General features: G+C 47.8%; 1 protein-coding gene across 1 annotated transcript in view; it reads left to right on the top strand.

Moving 5' to 3' along the window:
* LOC121845342 (protein sidekick-1-like) overlaps nucleotides 1-12,500 on the top strand; it is a 76,855-nt gene that overhangs the window by 58,305 nt on the left and 6,050 nt on the right. Inside the window, exons 13-18 of the mRNA XM_042316501.1 lie at nucleotides 1,075-1,261; nucleotides 2,233-2,370; nucleotides 3,549-3,710; nucleotides 8,542-8,667; nucleotides 9,887-10,051; nucleotides 11,556-11,693. Coding sequence (XP_042172435.1) covers nucleotides 1,075-1,261; nucleotides 2,233-2,370; nucleotides 3,549-3,710; nucleotides 8,542-8,667; nucleotides 9,887-10,051; nucleotides 11,556-11,693 — 916 coding nt within the window. The remainder of the gene's footprint in view (nucleotides 1-1,074; nucleotides 1,262-2,232; nucleotides 2,371-3,548; nucleotides 3,711-8,541; nucleotides 8,668-9,886; nucleotides 10,052-11,555; nucleotides 11,694-12,500) is intronic.

Here is a 12,500-nt window from a genome sequence, read left to right as displayed (position 1 = left end):
GTGAAGGGGAGAGATGGAGAGGAGAGAGAGAAGGTAGAGAGATGGAGAGGGAGAAGGTAGAGAGATGGAGAGGAGAGAGTGAAGGGGAGAAATGGAGAGGAGAGAGAGAAGGTAGAGAGATGGAGAGGAGAGAGTGAAGGGGAGAGATGGAGAGGGAGAAGGGGAGAGATGGAGAGGGAGAAGGGGAGAGATGGAGAGGAGAGAGAGAAGGTAGAGAGATGGAGAGGAGAGAGTGAAGGGGAGAGATGGAGAGGGAGAAGGGGAGAGATGGAGAGGAGAGGGAGAAGGTAGAGAGATGGAGAGGAGAGGGAGAAGGTAGAGAGATGGAGAGGAGAGGGAGAAGGTAGAGAGATGGAGAGAGAGAAGGGGAGAGATGGAGAGGAGAGAGAGAAGGTAGAGAGATGGAGAGGGAGAAGGGGAGAGATGGAGGAGAGAGAGAAGGTAGAGAGATGGAGAGAGAGAAGGGGAGAAATGGAGAGAGTGAAGGTAGAGAGATGGAGAGGGTGAAGGGGAGAGATGGAGAGGAGAGAGAGAATGTAGAGAGATGGAGAGAGAGAAGGGGAGAGATGGAGAGGAGAGAAGGGGAGAGATGGAGAGGGAGAAGGTAGAGAGATGGAAAGGAGAGAGAGAAGGGGAGAGATGGAGAGAGAGAAGGGGAGAGATGGAGAGACATTGGAATTACTTTTGTAAAGTTGAAGTTTTAAAGAGTGGGTTTTGTGTTAGAATGTTCCAATCCAGTAATAATGAGGAGTATCCATTATAGTGACAAGCTGAACTCACATCACTACATCATTCTGATGGGTACATCAGGTCATGTTGTTATAGAGAATACATCACTACATCATTCTGATGGGTACATCAGGTCATGTTGTTAGAGAGAATACATCACAACATCATTCTGATGGGTACATCAGGTCAACACATCAGAAGTCAAGTCAACAGCAGAATATTGAGCATGTGTACCCTTCAGGGTACAAGGGTTATGAGTCAGAAAGGAACCATTGTCTCAGTAGAAAATGGGTCTCACTTCACTTCCTGTGTGCGACTCCTTCCTGTTTCCTGTGCTGTGATCAGATCCACTACTGGCAGGGTGACAGACAGAACGAGACAGAGAAGGTGACGGTGGTGTTTGTTCCTGACACGCGTGTTCGTCTGGTCAACCTCACGTGTTACACGTCCTACCTCGTCACGCTGTCTGCCTTCAACGTGGCTGGAGACGGCCCGCCTAGCGAACCCCGGGGCGCCAAGACCCTACAGGCCGGTAGGTTCCCTAACCTCTAACCCCTAACCTCTAACCCCGGGAGGCCAAGACCCTACAGGCCGGTAGGTTCCCTAACCTCTACCCCCTAACCTCTAACCCCAGGAGGCCAAGACCCTACAGGCTGGTAGGTTCCCTAATCTCTAACCCCTAACCTCTAACCCCGGGAGGCCAAGACCGACCCTACAGGCTGGTAGGTTCCCTAACCTCTAACCCCTAACCTCTAACCCCGTGAGGCCAAGACCGACCCTACAGGCTGGTAGGTTCCCTAACCTCTAACCCCGGGAGGCCAAGACCCTACAGGCTGATAGGTTCCCTAACCTCTAACCCCTAACCTCTAACCCCGGGAGGCCAAGACCCTACAGGGTGGTAGGTTCCCTAACCTCTAACCCCTAACCTCTAACCCCGGGAGGCCAAGACCCTACAGGGTGGTAGGTTCCCTAACCTCTAACCCCTAATCTCTAACCCTGGGAGGCCAAGACCCTACAGGCTGGTGGGTTCCCTAACCTCTAACCTCTAACCCCTAACCTCTAACCCCTAACCTCTAACCCCTAACCATCCAGTTAACCCTGGGATGCGTATGTGTTAGACCTGGCTTCAAATATGATTTGAAATCGATGAAAAATCTTTATCTGGGCTTGATAATGATGGAGCCTGTTGTAATGGAAGGAATAGAAGAGCCCCCAGACACATCTAATAGTATCTGATCCCAGGTCTGCTCTGTCTAAAGCAGACACTGAGAGTTTACACACACATCTAATATGATCTGATCCCAGGTCTGCTCTGTCTAAAGCAGACACTGAGAGTTTACACACACATCTAATAGTATCTGATCCCAGGTCTGCTCTGTCTATAGCAGACACTGAGGGTTTACACACACATCTAATAGTATCTGATCCCAGGTCTGTGTTATTAAAGTAGAACATCTAGATGGTATGAATGTAATGATGACCTGTGTAACCTTTCCCCCCCAGCCCCCAGCCAGCCTAGTTTCCTGTCGTTTTCGGAGGTGACAGGATGGAGTGTAAACGTCTCCTGGGGGGCGCCCAGCGCTTCTAACGGGGTAGTGGAGGGGTACAGGGTGGTCTACCAACCCACACAGCCTGTACAGGGTAACTAACACAGACACCTAGCAACACACACAGCCTGTACAGGGTAACTAACACACACACACACACCTAGCAACACACACAGCCTGTACAGGGTAACTAACACACACACAGCCTTCTAACGGGGTAGTGGAGGAGTACAGGGTGGTCTACCAACCCACACAGCCTATACAGGGTAACTAACACACACACACACACCTAGCAACACACACAGCCTTCTAACGGGGTAGTGGAGGGGTACAGGGTGGTCTACCAGCCCACACAGCCTGTACAGGGTAACTAACACACACACACACCTAGCAACACACACAGCCTTCTAACGGGGTAGTGGAGGGGTACAGGGTGGTCTACCAGCCCACACAGCCTGTACAGGGTAACTAACACACACACACACCTAGCAACACACACAGCCTGTACAGCACACACACACACACCTAACATACCTAACAGCACACACACACACCTAACAACACACACACACATGCCTAGCAACACACACACACACGCCTAGCAACACACACACACCTAACACACACTCACACGCCTAACAACACACACACACCTAGCAACACACACACACGCCTAGCAACACATACACACCTAACAACACACACACACCTAACAACACACCTAACACACACTCACACCCCTAACAACACACACACACCTAACACACACTCACATGCCTAACAACACACACACACCTAGCAACACACACACACACCTAACAACACACACACCTAACACACACCCACATGCCTAGCAACACACACACACCTAGCAACACACACACACCTAACAACACACTCACACACTAAACACACACACACAACACACACACACCTAACAACACACACACAACAACACACACACACCTAACACACACTCACATGCCTAGCAACACACTCACACCTAGCAACACACACACACACAACACAACAACACACACACATGCCTAACAACACACACACACCTAACACACACTCACATACCTAGCAACACACTCACACACACACTAGCAACACACACACACACTAACAACACACACACCTAGCAACACACACACACCTAGCAACACACTAATGGTGTTTATTGGTGTTTATTGGTGTTTGTATATCTATACATGTTTTAATGAGTGTGTGTGTGTGTGTGTGTGTGTGTGTGTGTGTGTGTGTGTCTAGGTGTGAGTCGGGTGGTGACGGTGGATGTGAAGGGCAGCTGGCAACGTTGGTTGAAGGTCAGAGACCTGACTAAAGGAGTAACCTACAGGTTCAGTGTCCAGGCCAGAACAGTCAGCTACGGACCTGCTGCCCACTGTAACGTCACCTCACAACCTCTACAGGGTAAGGAGAGTGGGGGGGGGTTAAATGTGTGTGTGAGGTGTGTGTGTATAGTGTGTGAGGTCTGTGTGTGTTGTGTGTGAGGTGAGTGTGTTTAGTGTGTATGTGTAGTGTGTGAGATGTGTGTGTGAGGTGTGTGTGTAATGTGTGAGGTGTGAGAGTGTGTGTCGTGTGTGAGGTGTGTGTGTATAGTGTGTGAGGTGTGCGTGTGTGAGGTGAGTGTGTTTAGTGTGTGAGGTGTATGTGTAGTGTGTGAGATGTGTGTGTGTGTGTGTGTAATATGTGAGGTGTGAGAGTGTGTGTAGTGCGTGAGGTGTGTAATATGTGAGGTGTGAGAGTGTGTGTGTAGTGCGTGAGGTGTGTGTGTGTAGTGTGTGAGTGTGTGAGGTGTGTGAGATGTGTGTGTAGTGTGTGAGGTGTTTGAGGTGTGTGTAGTGTGTGAGGTTTGTGAGTGTAATGTGTAGTGTGTGTAGTGTGTGAAGTGTGTGAGATGTGTGTAGTGTGTGAGTGTATGGTGTAGTGTGTGAGGTGTGTGAGTGTAATGTGTAGTGTGTGTAGTGTAGTGTGTGAGGTGTGTGGGTGTAGTGTGTGAGGTGGGTGTAGTGTAGTGTGTGAGGTGTGTGTTGTGTAGTGTGTGAGGTGTGTGTAGTGTGTGAGAAGTGTGAGTGTAGTGTGTGAGGTGTGTGTTGTGTAGTGTGTGAGGTGTGTGTTGTGTAGTGTGTGAGGTGTGTGTAGTGTGGTGTGGGTAGTGTGTGAGGTGTGTGGGTGTGGTGTGTGAGGTGGGTGTAGTGTAGTGTGTGAGGTGTGTGTTGTGTAGTGTGTGAGGTGTATGTAGTGTGGTGTGTGTAGTGTGTGAGGTGGGTGTAGTGTAGTGTGTGAGGTGTGTGGGTGTGGTGTGTGAGGTGGGTGTAGTGTAGTGTGTGTAGTGTGTGAGGTGGGTGTAGTGTAGTGTGTGAGGTGTGTGGGTGTGGTGTGTGAGGTGGGTGTAGTGTAGTGTGTGTAGTGTGTGAGGTGGGTGTAGTGTAGTGTGTGAGGTGTGTGAGTGTAGTGTATGAGGTGTGTGTAGTGTGTGAGAAGTGTGAGTGTAGTGTGTGAGGTGTGTGTTGTGTAGTGTGTGAGGTGTGTGTTGTGTAGTGTGTGAGGTGTGTGTAGTGTGGTGTGGGTAGTGTGTGAGGTGTGTGGGTGTGGTGTGTGAGGTGGGTGTAGTGTAGTGTGTGTAGTGTGTGAGGTGGGTGTAGTGTAGTGTGTGAGGTGTGTGGGTGTGGTGTGTGAGGTGGGTGTAGTGTAGTGTGTGTAGTGTGTGAGGTGGGTGTAGTGTAGTGTGTGAGGTGTGTGGGTGTGGTGTGTGAGGTGGGTGTAGTGTAGTGTGTGAGGTGTGTGAGTGTAGTGTAGTGTGTGTAGTGTGTGAGAAGTGTGAGTGTAGTGTGTGAGGTGTGTGTTGTGTAGTGTGTGAGGTGTGTGTAGTGTGGTGTGGGTAGTGTGTGAGGTGTGTGGGTGTGGTGTGTGAGGTGGGTGTAGTGTGTGTGAGGTGTGTGTTGTGTGTGAGTGTGTGAGGTGTGTGTAGTGTGTGTGGGTGTGTGTGTGTGGGGTGTGGTGTGTGAGGTGTGTGTGTGGTGTGTGTGTGTGAGTGTGTGGTGTGTGAGGTGGGTGTAGTGTAGTGTGTGGTGTGTGAGGTGGGTGTAGTGTAGTGTGTGAGGTGTGTGTGGTGTGTGTGTGTGAGGTGTGTGGGTGTGGTGTGTGAGGTGGGTGTAGTGTAGTGTGTGTAGTGTGTGAGGTGGGTGTAGTGTGGTGTGTGAGGTGGGTGTAGTGTAGTGTGTGTAGTGTGTGAGGTGGGTGTAGTGTAGTGTGTGTAGTGTGTGAGGTGGGTGTAGTGTAGTGTGTGAGGTGTGTGTTGTGTAGTGTGTGAGGTGGGTGGGTGTGGTGTGTGAGGTGGGTGTGGTGTGTGAGGTGGGTGTAGTGTGTGAGGTGGGTGTAGTGTAGTGTGTGAGGTGTGTGGGTGTGGTGTGTGAGGTGGGTGTAGTGTGTGAGGTGTGTATCAAATCAAACATGCGCCGAATACAACAAGTGTAGACTTCACCGTGAAATGCGTTAGTCACAAGCTCTTAACCAACAGTGCAGTTCAAGAAGAAGAAGTAGACTAGATTTAAAAAGTAATAAAAACACAATAAGAATAACGAGGCTATATACATACCTACACAATGGAAGGCTACATACAGGGGGGTACCGGCACAGCGTCAGTGTGCGGGGGTACAGGTTAAAGGTCATTTGTACATATAGGTAGGGGTGAAGTGACTATGCATAGATAATAAACTGTGAGGTCCTGGATGGCAGGAAGCTTGGCCCCAGTGATGTACTGGGCCGTTCTCACTACCCTCTGTAGCGTCTTACGGTCAGATGCAGAGCAGTTGCCGTACCAGGCGGTGATGCAACCGGTCAAGATGCTCTCGATGGTGCAGCTGTAAAACCTTTTGAGGATCTGGGGACCCATGCCAAATCCTTTTAGTCCAGGATCCAGTTGCAGAGGGAGGTGTTTAATCCCAGAGTCCTTAGCTTAGTGATGAGCTTCGTGGGCACTATGGTGTTGAACGCTGAGCTGTAGTCAATGAACAGCATTCTCACAGAGGTGTTCCTTTTGTCCAGGTGAGAAAGGGGCAGGGTGGAGTGCATCTGTGGATCTGTTGGGGCGGAATGCGAATTGGATTGGGTCTCGGGTGTCCGGGAACTAAACTACTGTCTTATACACAGTGTAAGGGGATAAAGAATATGTACATAAAGATATATGAATGAGTGATGGTACAAAGCAGCTTAGGCAAGATACAGTAGATGGTATCGAGTACAGTATATACATATGAGATGAGTATGTAAACAAAGTGGCATAGTTAAAGTGGCTAGTGATACATGTATTACATAAGGATGCAGTAGATGATATAGAGTACAGTATATACGTATACATATGAGATGAATAATGTAGGGTATGTAAACATTATATTAGGTAGCATTGTTTAAAGTGGCTAGTGATATATTTTACATCATTTCCCATCAATTCCCATTATTAAAGTGGCTGGAGTTGAGTCAGTGTCAGTGTCAGTGTGTTGGCAGCAGCCACTCAATGTTAGTGGTGGCTGTTTAACAGTCTGATGGCCTTGAGATAGAAGCTGTTTTTGGATTGGGTCTCGGGTGTCCGGGAGGCTGTTGATGTGAGCCACGATCAGCCGTTCAAAGCACTTCATGGCTACCGACATGAGTCCCTTGGGGCGGTAATCATTTAGGCAGGTTCCCTTCGCTTCCTTGGGCACAGAGACTGTCTTGGTCTGTTTGAAACATGTAGGCATTACCGACATGAGTCCCTTGGGGCGGTAATCATTTAGGCAGGTTCCCTTCGCTTCCTTGGGCACAGGGACTGTGTTGGTCTGTTTGAAACATGTAGGCATTACAGACTCTGTCAGGGAAAAATGTCAGTGAAGACACTTGACAGTTGGTCAGCGCATGCTTTGAGTACACGTCCTGGTAATCTGTCTGGCCAAGTGGCTTTGTAAATGTTGACCTGTTTAAAGGTTTTGTTTACATCGACTACCGAGAGCATTATCACACAGTCATCCAGAACAGCTGGTGGTCTCGTGCATGCTTCAGTGTTGCTTGCCTTGAAGCAAGTATAAAAGGCATTTGGCTCGTCTGGCCATGGGCAGGTCGCGTCAGGGTTTCTCTTTGTAGTCCGTAATAGTTTTCAAGCCCTGCCACATCTGACGAGCGTCAGAGCTGGTGTAGTAGGATTCAATCTTTATCCTGTATTGACGCTTTGCTTGTTTGATGGTTCGTCTGAGGGCATAGCGGGATTTTTTATAAGCGTCCGGATTAGTCTCCTTGAAAGTTCTAGCCTTTATGTGGATGTTGCCTGTAATCCATGGCTTCTGGTTGGGATATGTACGTACAGTCACTGTGGGGACGACGTCATCAATGCACTTATTGATGAAGCCAATGACTGAGGTGGTATATTCCTCAATGCCATTGGATAAATCCCGGAACATATTCCAGTCTGTGGCAGCAAAACAGTTCTGTAGTGTTGCATCCATCCGCGCCATCTGACCACTTCTGTATTGATTGAGTCACTGGTATTTCCTGCTTTAGTTTTTGCTTGTAAGCAGGAATTAGGAGGATGATTTGCCAAACAGAGAGCGAGGCAGAGCTTCGTATGTGTCTCTGTGTGTGTAGTAAAAGGTGATTTCGAGTTTTGCACAGGTGCATGCTGGTAGTGAGCGAGTCACTGGTACTTCCTGCTTTAGTTTTTGCTTGTAAGCAGGAATCTGGAGGATAGAATTATGGTCAGATTTGCTGAGCTTCTCTGTGTGTGGAGTAAAGGTGGTCTAGGATGTTTATTTCCCCTGGTTGCACATGTGACATGCTGGTAGAAATTAGGTAAAACTGATTTAAGTTTGCCTGCAGTAAAGTCCCCGGCCACTAGGAGCACCGCTTCTGGGTGAGCATTTTCTTGTTTGCTTATGGCCTTATAGAGTTGGTTGAGAGCAGTCTTAGTGCCACCTTCACTTTGTGGTGTGTGTATGTCAGGTGTGTGTGTGTGTGTGTGTGTGTGTGTGTGTGTGTGTGTGTGTGTGTGTGTGTGTGTGTGTGTGTGTGTGTGTGTGTGTGTGTGTGTGTGTGTGTGTGTGTGTATGTGAAGTGTGTGAGGTGTGTGTGTATGTGAAGTGTGTGAGGTGTGTGTTAAGTGAGTTAGGTTTATGTGTGTTCAGCTCCAGACCTGCTATACACACCAACATCCCCAACATCTGCAGGTTTCTGTGTTTATATGATCTGAATGGCTCCTCCCTCTCTCCCCCAGGCACCCCTGGTTCGCCCATGGAGATGTCAGTCACCAAGTCCTCCTCGGCGCTGACCATTCATTGGTCGGAGGGAGACGCGGGGGCGGGACCTGTCATAGGTTACATCATCGAGGCTCGTCCCTCAGGTGAGCAAGCATATGTGTGTCTGGTGCGTGTCTGTGGTGTGTGTCTGTGGTGTGCGTCTGTGGTGTGTGTGTGGTGGGCGAGGTGTGTCTCCTTCTCTCTTCCCTCTCCTTCTTCTCTTCCCTCCTTCTATCTTCCTCTCTTCTCTCTTCCCTCTCCTTCTCTCTTCCCTCCTTCTTCTTCTTCTCTCCTTCTATTTTCCTCTCCTTCTATCTTCCCTCTCCTTCTCTCTTTCCCTCCTTCTCTCTTCCCTCCTTCTATCTTCCTCTCCTTCTATCTTCCCTCCTCCTTCACTCTTCCCTCCTTCTATCTTCCCTCTCCTTCTCTCTTCCCTCCTATCTTCATCTCCTTCTATCTTCCCTCCTTCTATCTTCCCTCTCCTTCTATCTTCACCCTCCTTCTCTCTTCCCTCTCATTCTATCTTCCCTCTCATTCTCTCTTCCCTCTCATTCTCTCTTCCCTCTCCTTCTCTCTTCCCTCCTTCTCTCTTCCCTCCTTCTCTCTTCCCTCCTTCTATCTTCCCTCTCCTTCTATCTTCCCTCTCCTTCTATCTTCCCTCCTTCTCTCTTCCCTCCTTCTATCTTCCCTCTCCTTCTCTCTTCCCTCCTATCTTCCTCTCCTTCTATCTTCCCTCTCCTTCTATCTTCCTCTCCTCTCTTCCCTCCTTCTATCTTCCCTCTCCTTCTCTCTTCCCTCCTATCTTCCTCTCCTTCTATCTTCCCCCTTCTATCTTCCCTCTCCTTCTATCTTCCCTCTCCTTCTATCTTCCCTCTCCTTCTATCTTCCCTCTCCTTCTCTCTTCCCTCCTTCTATCTTCCCTCTCCTTCTCTCTTCCCTCTCCTTCTATCTTCCTTCTCCTTCTATCTTCCCTCTCCTTCTCTCTTCCCTCCTTCTATCTTCCCTCTCCTTCTATCTTCCCTCTCCTTCTCTCTTTCCTCCTTCTATCTTCCCTCCTTCTATCTTCCCTCTCCTTCTCTCTTCCCTCCTTCTATCTTCCCTCTCCTTCTATCTTCCCTCTCCTTCTCTCTTTCCTCCTTCTATCTTTCCTCCTTCTATCTTCCCTCTCTTTCTTCTCTTTCCTCTCCTATCTTTCCTTCTATCACTAATGATATTTACACTTCCTTTTACATTCTCTCACTACCCTCCTTCTCTCCCTTCCTACTCTCTCTCCCTCCTACTCTTCCCCCTCTCTCTCTTTCCTGTTTCTCTCTCGCTCTTCAGATGAAGGGATGTGGGACTCGTTTGTCAGGCTCCTCCCCCCCAGCAGTAGGTCAGTAACCGTGGAGATGGACCGTCTGAGGTCAGGGGTCGGATATGAGTTCCGTGTCATCGCTGTCAATCGCTACGGTTATGGGGAACCCAGCACGCCGTCCACCGCGCTCGCTGGTAAACACACACACACACAGACACAAGCATTTCGCTACACTCGCATTAACATCTGCTAACCATGTGTATGTGACAAATAAAATTTGATTTATTAACACAGTCTCTGTATTAACACTGTGCTGCCATCTAGTGTCAGACTGAAGCAGCTCCAGCTGTAACAGTATCAACAGCATCCTGTCACCAGACTGGTTATAAAGGCCTTCATAACAGTGATATATCTCCAGACTGGTTATAAAGGCCTTCATAACAGTGATATATCTCCAGACTGGTTATAAAGGCCTTCATAACAGTGATATGTCTCCCATCCTGTCTCCAGACTGGTTATAAAGGCCTTCATAAACAGTGATATGTCTCCAGACTGGTTATAAAGGCCTTCATAACAGTGATATGTCTCCCATCCTGTCTCCAGACTGGTTATAAAGGCCTTCGTAAACAGTGATATGTCTTCAGACTGGTTATAAAGGCCTTCATAACAGTGATATGTCTCCAGACTGGTTATAAAGGCCTTCATAACAGTGATATGTCTCCATCCTGTCTCCAGACTGGTTATAAAGGCCTTCATAACAGTGATATGTCTCCAGACTGGTTATAAAGGCCTTCATAACAGTGATATGTCTCCAGACTGGTTATAAAGGCCTTCATAACAGTGATATGTCTCCCATCCTGTCTCCAGACTGGTTATAAAGGCCTTCATAACAGTGATATGTCTCCAGACTGGTTATAAAGGCCTTCATAACAGTGATATGTCTCCAGGCTGGTTATAAAGGCCTTCATAACAGTGATATGTCTCCAGACTGGTTATAAAGGCCTTCATAACAGTGATATGTCTCCATCCTGTCTCCAGACTGGTTATAAAGGCCTTCATAACAGTGATATGTCTCCAGACTGGTTATAAAGGCCTTCATAACAGTGATATGTCTCCAGGCTGGTTATAAAGGCCTTCATAACAGTGATATGTCTCCATCCTGTCTCCAGACTGGTTATAAAGGCCTTCATAACAGTGATATGTCTCCAGACTGGTCATAAAGGCCTTCATAACAGTGATATGTCTCCAGACTGGTTATAAAGGCCTTCATAACAGTGATATGTCTCCATCCTGTCTCCAGACTGGTTATAAAGGCCTTCATAACAGTGATATGTCTCCATCCTGTCTCCAGACTAGTTATAAAAGCCTTCATAACAGTGATATATCTCCAGACTGGTTATAAAGGCCTTCATAACAGTGATATGTCTCCATCCTGTCTCCAGACTAGTTATAAAGGCCTTCATAACAGTGATATGTCTCCATCCTGTCTCCAGACTGGTTATAAAGGCCTTCATAACAGTGATATGTCTCCAGACTGGTTATAAAGGCCTTCATAACAGTGATATGTCTCCAGACTGGTTATAAAGGCTTCCATAACAGTGATATGTCTCCAGACTGGTTATAAAGGCTTCCATAACAGTGATATGTCTCCAGACTGCTTATAAAGGCCTTCATAACAGTAATATGTCTTGTCCATAGCGCTGTGGGACCGTCCCTTCTATGAGGAGTGGTGGTTCCTGTTGGTCCTGTCTCTGATTGGTCTGATCATGATCCTCATGTTGGTGTTCAGCCTCCTGCTGCACGGACACAACCACAAGTACAGGAGCTGCAGCACAGGTACACACACCAACACACCTAATACACAGGTACACACCTAATACACAGGTACACCCTAATACACAGGTACACACCTAATACACAGGTACACACCTAATACACAGGTAAACAAACCTAATACACAGGTACACACCTAATACACAGGTACACACCTAATACACAGGTACACACCTAATACACAGGTACACAAACCTAATACACAGGTACATGCCTAATTCACAGGTACGTGCCTAATACACAGGTACACACACCTACACACCTAATACACAGGTACATACCTAATACACAGGTACACACCTAATACACAGGTACACACCTAATACACAGGTACACACACCTACACACCTAGTACACAGGTACACACCTAATACACAGGTACACACCTAATACACAGGTACACACACCTAATACACAGGTACACACACCTAATACACAGGTACACACGCCTAATACACAGGTACACACCTAATACACACCTACACACCTAATACACAGGTACACACCTAATACACAGGTACACACCTAATACACAGGTACACACACCTAATACACAGGTACACACCTAATATACAGGTACACACCTAATACACAGGTACACAACCTAATACACAGGTACACACCTAATACACAGGTACACAAACCTAATACACAGGTACACACACCTACACACCTAATACACAGGTACACACCTAATACACAGGTACACACACCTAATACACAGGTACACACACCTACACCTAATACACACCTACACACCTAATACACACCTAATACACAGGTACACACACCTACACACCTAATACACAG

This window comes from Oncorhynchus tshawytscha, unplaced genomic scaffold (genome assembly GCF_018296145.1).
Source record: "Oncorhynchus tshawytscha isolate Ot180627B unplaced genomic scaffold, Otsh_v2.0 Un_contig_910_pilon_pilon, whole genome shotgun sequence".
Taxonomy (NCBI): Eukaryota; Metazoa; Chordata; class Actinopteri; order Salmoniformes; family Salmonidae; genus Oncorhynchus; species Oncorhynchus tshawytscha.
Note: the sequence above shows the minus strand (reverse complement) of the source record. Positions and strands in the feature narration are given on the sequence as shown.